Source organism: Bombus pyrosoma, linkage group LG9, assembly GCF_014825855.1.
Source record: "Bombus pyrosoma isolate SC7728 linkage group LG9, ASM1482585v1, whole genome shotgun sequence".
Taxonomy (NCBI): domain Eukaryota; kingdom Metazoa; phylum Arthropoda; class Insecta; order Hymenoptera; family Apidae; genus Bombus; species Bombus pyrosoma.
The window spans coordinates 7,194,762-7,215,704 of NC_057778.1; the positions used below are offsets into that span (position 1 = coordinate 7,194,762).

At 41.2% G+C, this 20,943-nt stretch overlaps 3 protein-coding genes across 19 annotated transcripts in view; 1 reads left to right on the plus strand and 2 right to left on the minus strand.

Moving 5' to 3' along the window:
• The window catches only part of LOC122571111 (heterogeneous nuclear ribonucleoprotein K), a 92,840-nt gene extending 79,532 nt beyond the window's left edge, over positions 1-13,308 (plus strand). For all 12 annotated transcript variants that reach the window (XM_043734417.1, XM_043734428.1, XM_043734418.1 and 9 more), the window contains 5 exons: positions 6,861-6,989; positions 7,209-7,632; positions 8,124-8,278; positions 8,370-8,539; positions 10,179-13,308. In XM_043734417.1, the coding sequence (XP_043590352.1) occupies positions 6,861-6,989; positions 7,209-7,632; positions 8,124-8,278; positions 8,370-8,539; positions 10,179-10,206 (906 nt within the window). In that variant the 3' untranslated portion in view covers positions 10,207-13,308. The remainder of the gene's footprint in view (positions 1-6,860; positions 6,990-7,208; positions 7,633-8,123; positions 8,279-8,369; positions 8,540-10,178) is intronic.
• LOC122571118 (cytochrome b5-like) lies at positions 2,633-4,731 on the minus strand. Its single transcript, XM_043734459.1, has 3 exons — positions 4,579-4,731; positions 3,324-3,644; positions 2,633-2,832 (listed from the first exon to the last, which is right to left on the minus strand). The coding sequence occupies exons 2-3, from the start codon at positions 3,604-3,606 to the stop codon at positions 2,696-2,698; spliced, it is 420 nt and encodes a 139-aa protein (XP_043590394.1). The 5' UTR covers positions 3,607-3,644; positions 4,579-4,731; the 3' UTR covers positions 2,633-2,695.
• The window catches only part of LOC122571108 (5-hydroxytryptamine receptor 2B), a 37,172-nt gene continuing 29,142 nt past the window's right edge, over positions 12,914-20,943 (minus strand). For all 6 annotated transcript variants that reach the window (XM_043734410.1, XM_043734408.1, XM_043734409.1 and 3 more), the window contains 5 exons: positions 19,230-19,454; positions 17,562-17,880; positions 16,370-16,585; positions 15,275-15,571; positions 12,914-14,692 (listed from right to left, as the gene is read on the minus strand). In XM_043734410.1, coding sequence (XP_043590345.1) covers positions 14,452-14,692; positions 15,275-15,571; positions 16,370-16,585; positions 17,562-17,880; positions 19,230-19,454 — 1,298 coding nt within the window. In that variant the 3' untranslated portion in view covers positions 12,914-14,451. The remainder of the gene's footprint in view (positions 14,693-15,274; positions 15,572-16,369; positions 16,586-17,561; positions 17,881-19,229; positions 19,455-20,943) is intronic.

Sequence of the window (20,943 nt, forward strand, 5' to 3'; positions counted from 1 at the left end):
TCTCGTTGATCGGTCGTATCCTGTTCTGCAAATTTTGCTTTGCTCGGGTATTATATACTTTGCTAATCGATAGACGTGTCAGGATCGATCCATCGTGCACGTTACTAGACGAAGCAAAAAGTTCGTTTTATAATCATAACACGTGTCGTTACGTATTAATGAGAAGATATTACAAATATATATATGCGTACATTAAAAACGATATGGTGAAAGATGGAAACGTTATCTTCCTATTTGTATATCGTTTCATTTCGTCGATAATTACAGAAGCTCTATCTGTCCTACAAATGTTACGTATGGGAAGTATCTACGCATCGTGACGTAATATTTGAGAATATTCATAAAATAGCTTAACGAGTGTATCGAACGCGCCATTAAATTCTCTATGAAAATTTCGCTAGTAAATACGTCGTTTTGAAAAAAGAGGAGCATCCGAGAATCACGGGCTATTGCGAGATCGTAAGTTACGAGAGTTGACAAACGAAGCAACTGATAAAATTAGTATTCACAACGACAGCCGTTTTAATAATCGTCTCAACCAATGTTAAGTCGTTTTTAAAACACGTGATGATATTGACGTTTCACTATTGTGTAAACTGCGGACATGTACTCTTTCCACTTCATACTCAGTGGAAATACGAGTCGTTACATACTTTTTCCGTGCGAAAAAAAAGATAATGATGTGATGTTATGCGGTGTTTTTATGAGAAGGCTACTTTGCAACGAAAGCAGAACGACTTTTTATGATATTCGTAGAAAGTCTCCACGAGGTTAACAAACACTTGAAAATGGAGTAAGAAAAGGGTAGGACAGGTTCTTGGTTTACTTTCCATATCTTTTCATTCATTGGTCGAGTAACATCCTTCCTTTTATTGTTCAAAATAGCAGCTACTGAACGTTGTTGATCGAATATCATTCCGTGCATGTATGGCCGTGCTGATAGATTATATAATAACGCGTACGTTATACGCTTCCACGTCATAAAAATAAAGCAGCAATAATAATAACATGAATCGATAATCGCCGAGTTCCGTGGAGACACGGGATCAGCCTAAATTCGAACTCACCTTGTGTATTGATCGCATTATAACATGCAGACCAACTTTAGTCGCATGCAACTGCACTGAGCTGGAACTGCACTCAGCAGGAATCTGTACGCGCTGACCATGTAATGCAACTGCATCCATTGTGATTATCATGCGTCTATATTAATAAAACATCACGCATATACTTAAATTATTCTGAAAGCGTTCCGACTCTAGGCTTTTATCTTCACTGCGTTGCGAGAATCGTTGCACGAATATCACACGAAACGTCCGATTCCGATTGTTTTCCGACGCGACGTTCGATCTGTTGGATTTTTATCGAAAAATTGCAATTTATGTTTAGGAGAAAAACTTATTATTCCAGCCATATATCTGTGTAAAAGATAGATCCAGGTTGGGAAGTGATTGAAATCACGTTGCTCCAATTAATTAAACGAACGCATTCAACGTAGTGAATTCTGTAAATTCTCTATATAATTACGTTTGCAAACGAAATAGGAGCGGATGGTAACAAGAGCCGCGTGGTAAGTAGTAATTTTCCAAATATTCCATCCGTTTGTTTTCACTTTAAAACTCGCTTGTTTGAACGATAGTTTCCGCTCAATCTTTTTTACAATTATGTGCTTGTTACGAGTATGCAAGGAAGTTTAAAAAAAAAATAGATTGTTTCTTTTTTTTTTTACATGTATGTATCGTATGTTTCATAAAGTTTTGTAACATCGAAACTGGAATGTTGGAGAAACGCGCGAACGAAACGGATTCTCGGGATAAAATGCCGGCTGCAGTCAGTTGAAAACTGCCAGTCACGATGACTAGGAGGCTCTCGTGCCCGACGCGGTTGCTCGATTGTTTGGCGAATCACGCTGCATCAACGAAATTTCTGTGCCATGCAGGGATTATGTAGCTCTCTCGAGATAATTTCTACGGTGAATATTGACTTCAACGTTGTGTCAATTTTCTACGCGTTTTGCAACTATGCTCCGCCCGTTTAACCGGTCGATATAATAGCGAGATATACAAACGACGCTGTTTACTGGGATGGTTCGCGTGAATGGTTATTGCGATACTAGTCTGCGGATGTGATATAAAAAAATAGCTTGTTTTATTGATCGCGTGTCTGGATACCGGAGTACATCTTGTTCGACTGAATTTCCGTGTCACGAATTTTAATTTAAACGCGCGGCCGACGTGCCAGAATATCGAGGAAAAGATTGAATCTAGCTTGGCCAGACGTCGAAGAACATAATTTCATTGGGCATGTATTTTTAAATATTGAAAAATAGATTGCGATCGGAATTAAATGAAAACGTCTCGACCTACCGCGTTTGAAAAACGAAACGACCAAGATACGACGCTTATTTCACGTTGTGTTTTGAAATTCGAACGAAGAAGTTGATTCGAACCAGATTAGGTAAGTTTCTTAACGACTAGATAAGATATTTACAAGCAAAATTCACTTTCTCCGATCGTTTCTTTGATATGAATAAATACATTTATTCTATATTAATTATACATTATCGTGCTAGATTCTTGCGTCATTGAGAAATAGAAGAAAGAAACAGAAGGGAAGAGAAAGAACGAACAGATTCGTACAAACGAATAATCGTTTTATTCGTCAAGATCGCGCATTTATCCTGACTTTATCTCCTTTACGAGTACCAGAAGTAATAAAATATAGATGCATAGACGACAACAGCAACTGCGATCATCACCGGTAGCCACGGTGACCGTTCGTGCTTCGGTGGCTCATATTCCCAGGTGTCGTCGTCTACTGTGTCTTGCACGCCTGGCGAATAGAGATTAGTTTATACCTATATAAAATCACATGCTTTTCAGATTTTTCAAATTTCTTTAAATGTTTTTAACTTTTTAACTCAACCGAGCGGAATAACGAGATAGATACATAATTTGCGATTGAAATTAAGATACGGAAGTACGACCGAGGTTCGTAAATTAGTCACAATTCCATTCTTTATCAGTTATACTATTTATGTCTTGTAGATAGCGAATAATGTATTGCTGGAAGGATGCCCGGTATAGTGAAATCTGATTGGTTATTTCACTCAGCACAACCATAAAGATAAGCACGCGTATTGACCGAATGTGTCACGTACATAAACAAAAGCAACGCGTAACAGTGCTGTCAGGATTAGTCATTTCTTTCCCGCAATAGTTTCATACGTAAGAAATACTGCACGAATTACCTTCCATGATCTTTTTTTGCTGTTCTTTATGTAATATAAAAATTGAAAGTATTATGACAAATAGATAGCGTACCGCCAGAAGACGTGCCTGGGGAAGATGTCGTGTCTCCGGAAAGGCTACCATCCACCGTTCCAATTTTGTAGTTCTCACGAAGTTGTATAGCTTCGGTGGTGTGTCCAATGTCGTCGAAACATATCGTCGCGTCTTGTCCACCTAAATTCAACAAGACTTCCTCCCCGCCTGGATGCTCGCTTAAAAATTTTGTAATATCGTACACGCCGTTTTGATACACGATCCATAGATCCTTAGCCGTGTTGTGTTTCGCTACCTCTGCCGCCGAGTACACCTTTGACATTTTTCTGTTTAATTTTACTCACCGGTAATTCTCGATATCTGAAGAATAGAAAAAGAAATCGAGGGCATTACTTTATTTGTTAAAAGGTCCTACCTACATAAAGATAAATTCTACGCCAGACGAAAGTGCAAATAATGTTGAGATTGATCTTTTGTCTATCTGTTTACGATACGTAGACTTATTTCCCCGATATCCTTGACGGAATTTGTAAACTTTCGATCGGGTAGTCGAGTCGAGATTACGAAATTTATCGTCTTCTCGATCTTTGTAAAATCGTGTTGCGGTACCGTTGTTGTGTGAACCGGAAGGCTGCAGTTCCAATACCAAACTATGTGTCTTCGGTAACGGCTAAAGTTCGTACCTCGTATTGATTCCCGGGTCATTCGAGATTTCAGATTGTTTTCTTTTCTTATTTCCCGTTTAAAAGATGTCTTGCACAAAGTAATCCTTCCGTTGGGAGCAACAGAAATGGCGCTGCGCGAGACATCAATCGTCTACAACTAAAGTCAATGGCCACGCGAACATTCCTCTTTTGCCTTTTTTCTTCGAGAAAGCCGGTTTCTCGGTCATCTTTCACCTGCACGTTCGTATTTCACGCGATTTCCTATTCTCGTGTTTCATGATATTCACGGTCCCCTATTGCGGATACATTTTTCGGAGAAAGACGAATATTTCGCGCGATATTCGAAGATCGTCCGATTACGCTCGTTTAAACATTCATAAGCTTAAGCGTGAATATTTCGCTTTTCACGATGGTTGTGTGAAAGGATCCGGTAACGCTGTGTCATCGTGACTATCTAGTCGATCTAGGTCTCGAGTATTTTCAAAGTTTTACAAAGTAGAAAAGTTATATGCTATCTGAATGATAGCTGCGAACACCTTCGACGAAAAAAAAAAAAAAAAAAAAAAGAGAAAGAAGCAAAAGCTACAAAACTTAAATACTACTTTGCGTTCAGAATAATCGAAGCTTACCTGCATAAAATTTGTCAACCGACGTTATTAACGAGTTCTTCGAGCTCCACCGGTGATAATATTTTCGAAACAGTCGTCGTCGTAGCTAGAAACCAACTGAATTGGCATATTTTTTTTTCCTTACGGTGTCGAAGTTCGAGGCTCTATAAACGCATAATGATCCGATGAAAATTCATGCGTCATTTGCGCAGTCATTTACACAGAATAGAACTGCGTTATCGATCGATAAATTCTTCATGTGACTATCGAAATCATGTCCGTTTCGTTTTAATACCGATGCCCACGGGCGTCGGTTTATTTCTCTGGGGAGTCGTGAAATAGTAAATATAAATTTGCACCGTAGAGAGAACCGTGCAACGAAAGCAAATCGCTCGAAAAGTACAATAGACTCTGTCGGTCGGTTTCTGTATTACGATTTTCCAAGTAATGGAATGTTTTTGCTCATACGGCGTTATAAACATATATAAGAAACACATATAAGGAACATCTTACATTGCAATATCCGATCATTTGATTAGTATAATCCTTTGTTAATTTGTCTCTGTCGTTAGACGGAAAGAAGCATAAATCGTGTCTGTATATCCAAATCAGTGTCCATAGACCATTATCGATTTTTTCGTTATTTTTGTTATACGCCTCATTTGCACATGCAAATTTTGCACGTTTCAATCTACAAGTTACTTTGGTTTGAATTCCCAGAATCTAGATTCTATCAACGTTCGATTTCGTTCATCGTTGTTATTTCTGACAGTAGAACGTCGAGCTCGTACGATTCGTACGATTTCTGTTCGTTGATCGATCGTTCGATCGTGAAATTATCTGCGTTTATTCTTTCAATAAAGTTCGTCAAATTATTTGAATCTGTCGCAATGAGGAAGCATCGTTGTATGCCGTCACACGGTGAGAATCAACGTGTAAAGTCTAAAGTGTAAGCGTTAGTTTGCAAACCGGAAGTATTTAATATCTCGAAAGAAACAAGGTGGAATCGAGAGGCAAAGGGTCGAGAGTGATCAGGCAGATTCTGTCTCCGGCAAAAGCGATACGGTTCTACGTGACCGGATGTCTGCGTTCGGAAACGGATGGATGGATGCAAGGGAAGCGGACGACGCCATTCGCTTTGATCTGTGTAATTAAACGGTGCAATTTCCACACAATGTCGAATATCCATTGCCGGGAACGTATCTGCTGATTGGATTGGCTCGCGCCGATCTTTTCGTCCTCGCGGGAATGCCGAGCAATTTTCAAGGAGGAACACCAAATTTTGGCAATTGTAATTAGTAGGTATATTCGAGATCGAACGACTGGAAAGTGTCAAGTTTTCCACTTCGTTAGATTCGAGTGGAGAGGGCAGACGTTGAAGACCATCAAGGTAGATGAGCACGAACGACAGGGGTGCAATTATCTTTACATCTGCCAGTTCGTTCCTAATCACCGGTTCTCCTTTCATTACGATCCTCCCTGATTATCACGGCGAATAATCGCGCTAATTTCATCAAAGCTGTCTCACGCGATTCGGCTTTGCTTCGAACCCGTTGCAAACGATATCCGCGTTGTATTCCCGAGCGGATCAAGCAAAGAAAATGCAAAGAGACGAAACCTTCTGCGAATGTTGCACTCTGACAAACCGAAGTTTGTCACGATTCGTGTGATCAGAAGTCGATCGCTAATTTTAATTACCGTTGTGTTGCACGATATTTCTTTATTTCTTTCTTGCAACCCCACCCCCACCCATTTTCCTAAGAGAAATCAGAGATCTTTGCACGATAATTACGTTAAAGCGTTTCTGGTAGAGAGAGGGAGGGAGAGAGAGAAAGAGAAAGAGAATGAAAACGCCTCTGTTGGAGAAAAAAGAGAGAGATAGATTGAAGGTGACCAAATGGCTACGTTTACCGCTTTTAACCCGACCCTGTCTCTGAAAGTACAATCTCGAGAAACAGGGGGCTGACTGTTAACCAACTCGAAGCACGCGATCCGACCATTGGCGCCTCAGAATCGCACGACGTGACGCCGAGTTATCGAGCGAAGAAACGCGACAACCGTAATCGGTCGCGATTAAAGTTTCACTTTCTTTGCCCGTTGCTCCTCCGCAAAACTCTACGATTTTCTTCTTTGTTTCAAAGAAGCGATTTTATTATCGTTATTATTTGTTATAATCTTTACCTTTCAGCTTACGTCACATTTACTTTACTTACATTCCAAACTCTTTTCTTCCTAATTATCAAAACGCATATGTACATTATATATCTACCTTTTTCTAACCGTATGCGTTTTCTGAATTGCAGAAGACCGGAGCGAGGATCAAGATATATTCGCACTGCTGTCCTCACAGTACCGACCGGCTGATCAGCATTTGTGGCAAACCGAATACCTGCATCGAGTGTATTCGCGAGCTAATCGCCACCATTAAAACCGTAAGTATCGTCGCTTATTTCGTTGTTAATTGGTTAGCAACAACCAAAATTAGAAACACGAAACAATTATTTTCGCTTTCGCTCGATTCTTCTCCAATTCTTTTCCAAATCCAAGAATCTAGAAACTCAAAAACGCCCTTCACACGTCGAATCGAACAAAATTACTGCAACGTCCATTGATAGAAGCGATCCTTCTAACATTTTATTCGATTATTTCAGTCTCCGCTGAAAGGCGTGAACAATCCTTACGATCCGCACAACTTCGACGACTACTATGCGGACGACTACGGCGGTTATGGAACGGGTGATGGTGGCCAAGGGAAAGGAGGCGGTTTCGGCGGTCCTGGAGGCCGCGGCGGCGGCGGTGGTGGCGGTGGTGGCGGTGGCGGTGGGATGCCACCGCGACGCGACAACCGTGCTGGTGGGCCAGGCGACATGAATCGCGGCTTTCCGCCACCACCAAGAGGTGGACCACGCGGTGGAGGCAGCGGAGGCGGTGGAATGTCTGGCGGGCCACCGGATCGTGGCTACGGAGGTAATTCTCGCGGAGGAGGCGGTGGAGGTGGCGGATACGAAGGTGGACGAGGTGGCTACGGAGGCAATAGGGGTGGCCCGCCGCCATACGCTAGTGGAAATTACAATGGTAAGAGAAGTTGCACCGTAGCACGAACCCTAAATGTTGGGAATAGTCTTTCTAGAGAGTTTGATAAAGAGAGGAGTTTGTACTCTGTGGTTTTACTGCACCACTGTGGTTGCTGGTGGTCACTGGTGGCCGACGTTCCTGGTGGTTATCGCTAATCGGCATTATTACGATAAGCGAAGTGTCGTAACGCGTAATATCGATACCTTTTAATCTACTTTCGCGCCCCAAGGACGAAACATAAAACTCGCGCGACGGTCAGCGCATTAAGTTGCATTTGACCGACATTGTTGTACGGAATGGCTTGGAATTGCGTTAGAAATGACCACTGGTAAAGAACCGTTCGTAATTTTGACCGCGGTTAAATTTAATCCGCTCGTGAATCTTCGGCCAGAAGTTTGGAACAAATGGGGTGAATGGCGAGGTGTCAAGCGGCACCGCTTGCTCCGGCTTAGAGGATATCTATCATCGTACGATCGTTGTGTTTCACACAGGTGATGGATGGGGTATGCAAGGAGGCGCGCCAAACGGTTTGGGTGGCGGCGCTAACTCGGGAATGAGCGGCCCACCCATGGGTGGCAACAATCAAGGAAATCAGGGCAACATGGGTGGAAACAAGACCACCACTCAAGTCACCATTCCTAAGGACGTAAGTAGAATTAAAAAGAATAGAATTGCACATTGATAGCTCGTTAAATTGATGGATGACGGGCAATTTTCAATATTATTTCTGTTAATAGCTCGCTGGGGCCATTATCGGCAAGGGAGGCGCCAGAATTCGAAAAGTCAGATCGGATAGCGGCGCTGGAATTACTATAGACGAACCGTTATCCGGCAGTAACGATCGCATTATCACTATAACCGGATTACCCAGTCAGATACAAATGGCTCAGTACCTGCTTCAGCAGAGGTAATTACTTTTATTGTCTTCTTTTTTTTTTTTATTTTAAACCTATACCTTTGCTCTATTTGCGTACATCTATTATGTAACTCTTCAAGCATCTTAACATGTATCTTGACGTCGATTAACAAGTAATTAACATTTCCTGTACGTTGCGTGGTGCATTATAGTGCGTCTATGATTCAGCATAATTGAACCATTGTTTGTAACGTGTTTCCATTAATTCTACGTCTTTGTTTCTTGACGAAGTATGTAATAATCCGCTTGTAAAGTAACTTTCGAACGAATCTGCGGCGCATAAACGCGCGCGTTCCAAGCCTTCGCAAAATGGGTAGGGAGCTTCTGTATAAACACGCCTCTATCTCGCCGCAATGGATAGCTTATAATACGCAAACACGCGTTCCATATCTATCATGAATATCGATTTCGCCACTTTTCCACAGTGAAACGCGATTCTCTTTTGCTAACCCCTTAACGCGTCACTTCGCTCCAAATAAAATGTACTGTCAAAGATTGTAAATCTTGCGTCGAAGTGAAAAAAAATATATATATATAAATAACGTTTATATTTCTTTAATATAAAAAAAAATTGGAAAAGCTCGTTAAGGGGTACGAAGAAAATTTGCTCGGTCATGTTCATAAATCGCGAACGAATCTCCTGCCAGATATTGCGCAACGCGCAAAGTGGTTTCGGAACGATAACAAGCCTCTTCACGTGCTCACGTTGCGACTACGCATTAACATACTTGGCTTATCACCGCGAAGCGATCGTGCGTCCAGGAGCCACTTTCCGACAAGCAAACGTCACCGAAACGGAAGAAAATAAATTCGCTTCTAATCGACCCGCACGAGGAACTAACCAAACGTCCCGACTAACCAAAACGAGGAGAAAACTGAGCAAAACTGGGAAAAAGTAATCGTCGCGAAGGTGAAGGAAATCGAAGGTGGACAGTGACACGGAGAATTGGAGAACACGTCTGCCTACTGCTACTACCACTTAAAGCTCAACGAGTTAAACAAAGGGGAAATCGAGCGCTGTTGCATGGAAGACTAGTGATTTTGTTGTTCTACTTTCGATATAACAAAGAATCACTAATCATCCTACAAAGGCGCTCGCGATCGTCGGCTTCTCTTCCCGAGAATCTCCTGCTTTTCTGGAACTAACATCAAATCCCGCTGCGGCCTCCGTCGTGCGCGCCGACGAATTCTCGCGTTACCGTAATCTAATCGTAACATTTTTCCTAAGCTTGTCACGTGTAGACATTAGATAGAAAGTGTGTTTCATCTTTAAACTTAACGACGAGATATCGAATCTAACTGTGATGAAAATAAGATGAGCGAGGTTGAATGTATCGCCTGAATGGTAAATAAAAATAAATGTGTTTGATCGTCCTTTGTTATAAGCTTGTACTTCTTTCGGCACGAAAAGTGGAAGACATTGTGGAATAGGTAATAAGGAGGGATAACCCGAAAACTTTACGGTCATTCAGTAACTAAAATAAGGAGTATGATACATATATGTGCATATCATCGAATAACCATCTTAAATTAGTTACGTCGTATGTATGAGAAAGATTAATACTTATCGATCGCACGAATATTAGCTACCTGTTTCTAACGAGATATTTCTGGTGATCTTTTGTTTCAGCGTGCACGAGAATGCAGACCATTATTAGAGCATGGTGTTAAAGGAAGCATTCGGGGGGAGCCAAAGATGCGTTTATAATTTTTTTAGGGATACTTCTTCGCGTGAAAAGTGAAGATTAATTAAAAAACGAGAACTCTTGAAGCCTTTTTTCATCGAAAGAAAAAAAAAAAAGAAACAAAATAATATCACACATATTATTGGCGTTTCTCCTTGTGCATTTGTGAGAAAAGAAAGAGGGAAATCCCAGGAAGAAGAGGAAAGAGAAAATAAAATCAGGAAAAAAAAGAAAAAGAGAAAATAAAGTCAGAAAAAAATGTTCTCAATAAATACTAATCGATCAAAACAAAACGCAAGGAGAGGCAGTCTATTTTGTGGACATTTCCATTCGATTATACGGATTTATGAGTAAGAAACGCTCGTATGCCTATTTTCACGAGTTTCGAATCTTGGAATTGGCATTCGAGGAACAGAGCCTCCTCATGCAAAAAAGGCCAAAGAACAGCACTGTTTCTACGCCTGAGATCATTCTCGATCTTACGCATTTTTCTCTCTCTTTTTTTTAGTTATTTTTTTCCAATCATTTTATATCGTGTGTTTTTTTTCCACGACTCTGGGCAAGCTTTGATACGATCATTTTTTCTTCTTTTATTTCCCATTCGTTTTATTTTTTTTTTTTTTTATTTTGATACCCGCAGAAGTCACTATCGAAACGCACATGTTCTCCGAACCCTTTGTTCTTCGCTGTTTTACTACAGAAACCTCGTATAAACAAGAGAAACTTTTCTTGTTCTTTTTCTCATTTTTCTTTTAAAAAAATATCACGAATTTTGCAAGACGAATCGTAGTTTTTGACAGCTGAAGATCAAAGTTCTTACAAGTTAAAATTCAAATCGTATATTCAGAAAATGTATCGGCAAGATCGAAGAAAGGGAGAGGTTTCCGAGCGAATTAAATGGAAAAAAAAGGACAACGGCGAGAGAACCGAAGTCGATAGAAACATCATATACGCGGATACTTTTTGTATATAATATATGATAAAAAGGAAAAAAGAAAAATTAAAAATAAGAGAATGGAAGTCGTTAACGATAACATGTCCCTTTCCTCAATCGTCACACGGCCATCTGTCTACTGCTGCATTACGATTATACTTAATTATTATTAACTATCGTAAGATCGTAAAATCGTAAGATTAAGCAGAGTAATTTTGCATCAATTTCACAGATCGAGCGCGTAACGAATGTTCGTGATCTTTTTCCTGCGGTATAACTGTTAAGCGTGTAAGAATTCTAATAATAGAGAGTGATAAGCTAAACTATTAGAGATGCAACTCCATTGGGAAATATCGCTATATAATACGAGATGTTGAATCAAAAGAAAACTTGCAACGAAGTCCGACGATGCTGCGTCTTAGAAAGTAATAGATAACGCGTTTAAACGGAAATAAGAGGCAACTTGGAGAACGTTAAACTATAAGAATGGCGAATACATTATAATATGTATATTATATCACATATACGTCACTCTTGGCGACGTATAAAATCGCTTTGTATCTTACGATCGTCGGTGAAAAGACGAAGAGCAAACGGAGCGACGAAGAAGTTTTATTATGTGTATGTGGATCCAGTGTTTAAATGAAAAGGTTTGATAGACATCGAATGTCATTTCCAAAAGGGAACACCATGATGATCTCTCCGTATAGCGCGTCCGATGCACGGTCTTGCAGAAAACAAAGTAACGAAATTTCCTTGTAAATTACCACCAACCCCAATGTCGTCCCTTTTTACACTTCTTGAAGCCCTACGATTTCATCTTGTTTCCTCTGAGACTTTTATACGTTGTATCAGCGACGGGACACACGGATGTTCTCTTTTAGGGGTTGCAACTTGAACAAGCATGCGAATTTTAAAGACAGATTTATTGCAAGTGAAAAGGAAGAGATTAAAAAAAAAAAAAAAAGAGAAGAACAGGAAGTCGAAAAGCCGCCCTCAAGCTGGAACTAACTCGTCCTCTTTCCCTTTCTCGAAGAGACACTCTCAGCACCTTTACCCTCTCTCTCCTTCATTCCCTGATAGTATACTTAGCTATGCGACGAAAGTGAAATAGAAGAAAAAAGCGGAATCACCGGCCCGAGAAAGGGTTTTGATGACGCTACGAAGGGCATTTTTTTTAACGCATCTCGATCAAACGACCGATCCCGGTCGCCACGGAGCCGCCCTTTTCTCTTACGTCTAAGAAGAAATATCGATACTCCCACACCCTCTTTCTGACGGTTCACTCCCACAACGTCGTGTTTATCTGAAAGATCAAAAAGAAAATAAGAAAGAAAACGAAAAAAGAAAACACGAAAAGGAAATATTTTACGTCCGCGTGATCTCGAACAGAGAAGCGCGTGCATTTTCGTTCGACTCACGATTGTACCGTCTTTTTCATGGTTGTCGGGGAAAATGAGAAATGTTCTAGTTACAGGCTTCTCTTCCGTTTGCCAACAGCGAATTTGTTGCCGTTGATTCCGATTTATATTCAATCCATTTTTCTCTCGTATAGCCAAGCTATCGATATTTACCGCTTTAGGGGTTGAATTGCGGTTTTCTTGGAATCTCAAGGAAGTATTTCGTGCATTTTGCTTTGAAACATTCGGAGTTTCTGCCACGTAACGTGGTAGTTTCCATTCTTATCGTTAACACGTTTCGAACTTCGACGAGTGAGTCGACGGCAGTTTTGGAAGGGAGGCAGGATATTTTTTCATTACCCCGAGACCGACTTACGTAATAAGGATTACACGAGAAACCGGCAACAAAACAGAGAGACATACATAAAGATACATATACACACACGAAATGCATGAGAGGGAGAGAAATTGGTGTGTTTTAGCGTGCGTGCCTGTGTGTGCGAATGCCGAGGAAAGACACGGTGGAAGAAAGTTTGTAATTATGATCATTGAAGGCTTGAACAAAGTTGAGACAGAGAGGGAGAGAGTGATGCGTGTACACAATTAAGATGAAAATATGAAAAAGTGAGAAAGATTCGCTCGTATCACGATGTGTGTATTATATAAGATATACAGTTTACAATTATTTGTAATGGATACTTTTTATTTGTCAAATAAAAGTTAGTACAAATGAAAGTAAAATAGGAATGACTTTTTGCATCTCTGTTTCATACTGTTACTTATTTCCTGGCTGAGAACTATGAAAATTTCATTGACCCTTCCGTGGAAGCTGTTTTAAGTTTCACTAAGTGGAAGATTTCGGAGACGGTGAATTTTAAATCGACGAGATTTTCAGAAGAAGAGCACGCTATTTTTAATCGTGTTGCCTCTGTGGCTATTATTTCGTTAATTAAATAACATTTCTACGAACAAGTCTCTACGTGCACAGCAGAGTAAAGAAACCTTCCATCGATATCACAGACGATAGTGTATTTTAACCGGCGTGTATTGAAGAGAAAATAGCGCAGGATCAGTGAATAAAGTATTCATACGATCATTACCATTACAATGGAATCGATACGCCGCTATTCTTCTTTATTCCATACAGTTTTACTTGTAATTCGTTAAAACAACCATACTTCGCTACAACATACGTATCGATTTAACGATAATTTTCGACTCGACGAAACACCCGGGCCAATCTGTTCGCATCGTTCGGAGAAAATAATAATAAAATGTTTTATCACATTCACATATATGTATTCTTCGCACTTGAAGATTACCCGATTCTCTGCCAGCCTTCTTTACCACGATTGAGCATGAAAAGACACGAGGGAAAATTGTGCGGCAGGTATCAACGTCAACGTCGAGCATTCCACGTCGACGTCAATTTAAACGTTTCCTTCATTTCGACACTACGCTTTTATTCGAGACTACAATAAAACACTCAAACGCTTGTATCACGATCAAACAAACAAAACGAATACCGCTATTTAAGTTGACGGGAATCTTTTGCATTTCTTTCTTGTATTATCCTCTAATTTCATCTCGCTATTGCTTGCTCCGAGTTTCCTCGTTCAAAGACAAAACATTTTCCTATTCTTTCTACGATACTCTGTTGTACCTTCTGCAGGTATCGAATTAGAAAATTGTTTCAAGTTGAGACGATAGTTTTACCGAAGAAATTTATCCGACAAATAGGATCGCGTCAAAATTTTTCGATCAAATCCCGACGAAATTCTTCTATAAAGCACGGATCAAGAAGAAAACCCTCGATGAAAGAATCATAGGCGTTCGAGTGTTCCACGTGGCATCGATCGCATTTCCTGGAACACTTGGTTCTCCTCAACAATTCTGATCGTGTTCATGCTGATGGAAACTGTCACGGTAAAGGGACGTTGGCGTGCGATGCATCATCGTCACGTAGGAGCTTCCTGAGGCCGGTGTGGCCGTCGGATTCGGTGTTGGCGTCAACAACGGCGTACCCTGAAGACTAATGACCAATGGAAGCGCGGTCGGGGTGCACAGGCTCATAGCGTTGCGTCCACCTTCCGTCACCGAACGATATCTCGTCGGCCTTGCTGACCTAGAAAACGTTTCTCCCTGCAGGTACATGCATTAAACGAGAGTAATAAGGTCGTGGAACGCTAGTGAAGTGTCCCTCGAGCCTTCTCTCCCTACAATCGGAACGGTAGAACGTGCTATGGGATTTAATGGCTCGATGTCCCGTTCCCATATTCCTCGTTTCTGCGTTCTTTGTCGTTATTTCCGCGTAGATTTGTTTGCTTCTCGTAGAGGAAGTTTGTCGAAGAAACAACGACGACTCTCTTTTTCTATTTCTTCTTTTTTCTTTTCTTTTTGCACCTGACGTAGAAGTAGCTTCGAGAAGACCGACACGGAGAGACAACGGAAGAACTCAAGTTTCAAGAGACGAAGTAAAGTTTCCGGGTGTTGAGTATAGAAAATTTAGTCGGAAATGCCAGAGAAGGTAGACTGTCTACCTCGATTCGTTAAGATCGCGAGAGGAATACGATACGATATTACGAATATGTAATTCGATAAAATAATTTGTAGAGTCCTTTGTAGAGTCTTCTCCTCCTCAAGCGTTCGAGTTAATAACGCTCAACATCAATCGGGTAAAATAGTCGTAAAATACTTCTACACTCACCTGGAACACTTGCACTTCAGCAATCTGATGAACGCAGCCCTGAACGTTCTATTGAATATCGTGTAGATCACCGGATTGATGGTGGAGGACACGTAACCGAGCCACAGACACGTGTCGACCACGTGTACCGGCACCGAGCACTCGGGGCAGGCCGCGAAAAAAATATTCAAAAGGAAGAATGGCGCCCAGCACAGCACGAACGTGAAGAAAACCAGACCCAACACTTTGCTGGCTTTTTGTTCCGTTGCCACGGCGTTCGCAGCTAACGATCTTCTCTTCGTTCGTCCCGCGAGGAACCTAGAAACCCAAGGATTCCCATGTATGTTCGTTGAACTCGAGATTCACGAAGCGGTCGAAGTTCGAATTGACCATCATTTGTACATGCAAATGGATTTCCACGCTCGAGGGCTAATCCTGCCTCGTGTCTCTCACGGGTACGATTCGTTTCGCGCGCAATCCTGTGTCAAGGATTTTGAGGGATGAATAATCTCTGTGATCCGCCGTACGGCGTCAATTTCGCGATTAAACTTTGTCAACGGATCGCGTTAAACATTCCGGATAATTGGCCACGCTTCGTTCTACTCTACTTTCGATCTTGTCGATTTTATTTCAGACATAAAGGAGCGCAAACGAAGCGGCGGCAAATTGAGAAACTTTCGGTGGCAAACTAAATTCATCCGAAATCGATGACGCACCGTATGCGTTGTGCAGCGGCTGTCTAATCCCATTTACGATGCGTCCTACACGTCGTTGAGGGAAGGAATTCGCGTTATCGTTATCAACCGGTATTGGATGCACTTACGACGGTCGTAAGATCGGAAACATTTACTTAGAAATATCGCAAAGAACATTTTACGAAATTAAAATGTAGTAATGGCCGCGAGATAAATGAAAAGATATATAGAAGAACAGCAGGTCTTTGAAATGTCGGTTCTTGAAGATCGTCTTTCAGGTATTTCTTTCGAATCAGTGGCAAAGTGAACGCGCCCTTTCAAACGTAGAAGCAAAATCTCGAGACTTTCGCCCGTCCATATCTCGTTTGGCGATATTTCGGATATTTTTTGGCGCAACGATCGAGCGGAGAAAGAAATTCACCTGAGATTTAGGGTGTTGGGAGTGACGTTCAACTGCAACTTGAGGGCCCTCAGAGTGAAGTTCCTTGTTTCGCGGGCTATGTTCTCCGGCGTTTGTGTAGCCTGATCCACTTTCGACCTCAGTTTCGTCCCGGCCGTACTTCCGGTCGGGTTGCTGGCGCCGTTCACGGCGAAATTCAACTGCGGTTGGGATTTGCTCGACCTCGCGCCCTTGCACCTGTTATATTTACAACGGGACAGAAACCCCGCGTTTAATTTAATTAAACTGCAGAACCATCACTGTTTCGCGAAAACAAGTTACCGGCTATGGTGAATCGCAACGAACCGCAACCGAATTGCAACGAAGATCGTGTTTGTAAAAAATGAACGGAATACGGCAACGATATTGTACGTTACGCCAATAAAGGATGCACGGCAAATTTTTCATCTCGAAATCGGAATATCCGAAAAGAAGATTCGTAATATCGTTAGCGCAAGATACGGTGGTTGGATTTTATGGTGTTAAATACGTCAGCCCGGTGACGATTACGCAAATTTATTGTGATATAATTTATTAATCAGCAGTTTTATCGCGAGGTAACGTTGTGCCTGAAACATTTGGAAAGGAAGATTCGTATCTCGGATGAGCCTCTTATCCTATTTAACGTTGGATGGAAATATATTTGGAGAAACCATAATTGGACAAATAAATAGAAACGATAAAGAACCGACCAACGCAAAAAATCCAATTTCTACGTTAGTTAATTGCGATACTTTTTATCTTTCTCACTAGGATTCCGCAGTTTCCTCGTTCGCGTTTTAGCTTCCCTAACTGCATCCACTAATTTTCTTCCAACCCTTCCAATTTAGCGGAGCGTCTAGTCGCGAGTGAAATAAGCGGCGACTAACGAAAAAGATTTTTAATTCCATTAATGCGCCAGTGGAGTTGCGGGACAGTTAAGTTACGTCCGTTGGCATCAACAGCGAAGGCTACGTTGCATTAGGTTAATTGGCACGATTAAAAGTTGTCGCTCACTTAACGGCATAGCATCAGACGTTCGGTTGTTCATGCGCTTATGATGTTTGTCGCATAGTTCAAGGATGACGATAAATGCAATTAAGGCGACGACGTGTGTTCAGAGGCAACATGCGATCGCTTCCGCGACTGAAAAATAATTCTTTTTTTTTTAATCGCTCGATATATCGTTAGTTACCTTTCGCTTCCGACACCGCCGGAAGTTCTCCACGTGTATCGCGTCGACGACGACGATGTGCTGGTTTCCGTAGTTGAAGTAGTGGAGGAAGCCTTCGTCGAAAAATACCTGCCTCCCAACCTTCGAAATTGATCCCGTTCAGGATGTTCCGCAACGAAACGAGCCTTCTGTCTGAGCAGCTGTACCGTCAGTATATACGTGGCCACCATGACGATCATGGGAATGTAAAAGGCGATCAGAGAACCGAACACGAAGAACGCCCTGTTGTTAATCACGCACGTCCCTGGTCGAGGCATGATATTCGAGGGATTTATTATACCTGTAAAATCACCAACAACTTGGACGATCATTCACGATTACCCGATTGTTGTTGTTTTTTTTTTTTTGTATATATTATCATAATTTACGATTTATAGATGCGAATAATACGTAATGGTAACTACACGGGGAAGAAAGTCGAGAAGGTGAAATAAAATTTTGCTGTCTGAAGTCTTGTTTTCGAGGAGATCAACTTCGAGGGTTTGTATGGCAGATTAATTTTTGCTTAAATATTTTCATTTCATATTTCTTTTTAAACAGGTTTTTTAAACGAAAAATCTTTATTTTACATTGACGGTTAATTTTCGCTTGTAGAGTAACCATTACCCTCTCCGTTGTTTACTCGTTTAGTTTTCTCTCTAGTTGGAGATTAGGCAAATTCGCCTACATACACTTGGCAAGTTTTTAAACTCGATTCCCTCGAAAATGTAATCTCCGACGGAATTTTGTTATTCTTCGGTTTCGTCTTAGCTCGAGCCATAGAGAATCTTCTTGCCTTCGCTTAAAACACAAACTTACACCCTCGGCGTATTTGTAATTTACAGACTTGCGTAACATAAAAATACATTGTGCGGAATGTGAAATTCGAAATTGCCATTCCAATGGACTATAAATGAATAGAGGATGCAGATTATAGCAGAAAGTTCGGAATTAACGAGAAAGGTGGAAGCGTATAAATGCGATGCGATGCGATTCATCTTCTTTCCCTCGATTTTACGATTCCAAAAAAAATCGAACACCAGCATCGTTTGGGTAAAACCGTAGTCATTTATCGACCTATCCGTGTCCTGGTTGCATAGTATTTGGAATAGTTTCGAATATCGAGCAGCCTTCGCTGTAGAGAAGAGCAAGAAGAAGAGTTGGCGTAAAACTTTTCCATTTACTTTGATACTCGATGAAACGTTTAAAGGAAACCGATTTCTCCGAGTGGGTTCATCCGGTTTACGTCTTCCGGAACGAGGTTTTTTCGAATATTTCGAATGGAATATTTTCGATTATTATTTCGAACGAGTGTTCGTCCCGAATTACTCCGACGATTCTACGCTATCGACTCGCGTAAGAAACGCAATTGTGCGTTGTTTTTTCACCACATGTCGCGTAATTGCGAGTCGGATGCTGCAACGCTATACTCGTTAATGTTATACCAGAGAAACAGAAAATTACATCAGCTATCGGCTCTCGTTGTCGGAGTTAACTGAAACGAGAATCAATAGGATTTCTCAAACAGAAATTCAATACCACGTTGTAGGATTTCAAAGCTGCAAGTGGCCGTTACAGTTGCTGTATTTTCGCTTAGAAGTAAAAATGTAGGAATCGCTAATTTCCAACGTTTAGTAGAATCTATTTTACCTAAAACTGTGATGGAACTAGAGACCAACATGGCGAGCAACCACACGGCCGCGATCTTGAAGCCGACCATCCGCTTGGTGGACGTGTGCCGTGTCCTCAACGGGTTTCGGATGCCCAGATACCGGCCCAGTGAGATGAAGCACATGTGCATTATGCTCGCGGAACACGCTAGCACGTCGCACGTTACATACACGTTACACCAGAGTACTCCAAATGGCCAGTATCCTGCAACATTCAACAAAAATAAATCTAGCAGAATTTCGACAAATTTTTACGGTTCCGATAAGAGACGTACTAGCGTCGAGAATATCGGAATGCGTTTAATTCCACGAACTGTCAGCCTTTCGGTTTCTCCTGCAATTGTCTGTCTGTCTGACACATTCGTTTCTAAGCGTCCTTATCTGGACGCAATCCCATTATTAACTGGATACTTGGAATAATTTAGCGTTATCTGGACTTAGTTTATCTTTGAACGAACACGTTCCTTCGAATTCAACTCGTCCAACCGTACAAGTTAATCTATTCTTCCGTATATTCGCCATCTACCTTTTACCATTTTACCCTGAAGCTCCTAAGCGAGCTCCTTGAGTTTCCCACCGATCGTATCTCGCGATTTTAATTCCTCGAAACCGTACGAGAGCATGAAAAAGACGCGTGCAACGTTTGAAATGGTTTTGCTACGAGAATTTCTACCTATTATCAAATACGATCGTTCCGCGAGCTAGAAACGCGACAGTGGTCAAAGTTGGCAGATATAGAGAAATTTAATTTCGTTTGTATTTAATTTGTCTAACATTGAAGAACGCCACTGGTTCTTTTAGCTTCGGCGTAACGCTGCGCTGTCAAAGTTTCCTTTTGATGGCTAACTTAGCGAATTTTCGAGATTTTCACACAACTTTCCGTCCGCATTCCGGGCACGAGCCCGGCGCGTTTAATTATCGGTTTACCTTAAACTAAATATGTATTCGTACGTGACGCCTTTTGCCATTTTAAAGATGTACACATGTTCATCCGACCTCTCTGAAACACGAGCAACCTCGGTGGTTACACTCAAAAGCACACAAAATGCCACGAATGTAAACCGGCTGTTAACGTTGAAGTCCTTTGATGTTGTCCGTTTTCACGTGCATCTTGCGAGTTAAAATTAACAGAATTGCGCGTTTCACGTCAAAATCGAGCGGACTCCGATGACAGACAATTAACTTTACGACACCGAGAGTCTCTGTCGAACAGCTTTATATTCGAGGGAATAAGAAGGAAGTATTTCCCCTTGCAAGTTCACGATCAAGCCGATGATTCTGCTTTGACGTGGATTCTAAGCAAATACCTTCTAAATTTAAGAATTATCGTAAATGCTTCACGAGGATGGAACTATTTAACTTCAAGCATCCGAGGTCAAATTTTTTAATAACTAGTTTAGAAAACGAAGGTCAAAAGTTCCGTGGCTAGCCTTCTGCGGAGCTCGTTTTAGCTTCTTTTCTTAAGAAATCCGAGTCAAAAAGAAATTGCAAAAACAAGAGATTCGATATCAGTCGTTATAACCACGTTATAGCAGGTTCGGTGGTGTTTTAGTATTAATAAGAACGAGAGTAGAAATTTAAAAGAATATTTCGAGCCAAGTAAGTATAATAGTAGAGTAGATAAAAGAGCTACTTGAATTAATCCGATGGAGACTTTAGATTCTAAAAGTCGTATTTACGATACGTAGATTGTT

What these genes read in the sequence shown, in the direction of transcription:
- LOC122571118 (XM_043734459.1), bottom strand. Translation starts at nt 3,606, where the DNA reads ATGTCAAAGGTGTACTCGGCGGCAGAGGTAGCGAAACACAACACGGCT. An exon ending in CCCAGGCACGTCTTCTGGCG is followed by an intron (nt 2,833 to 3,323) that starts GTACGCTATCTA and finishes TCTATTCGCCAG; the next exon opens with GCGTGCAAGACACAGTAGAC.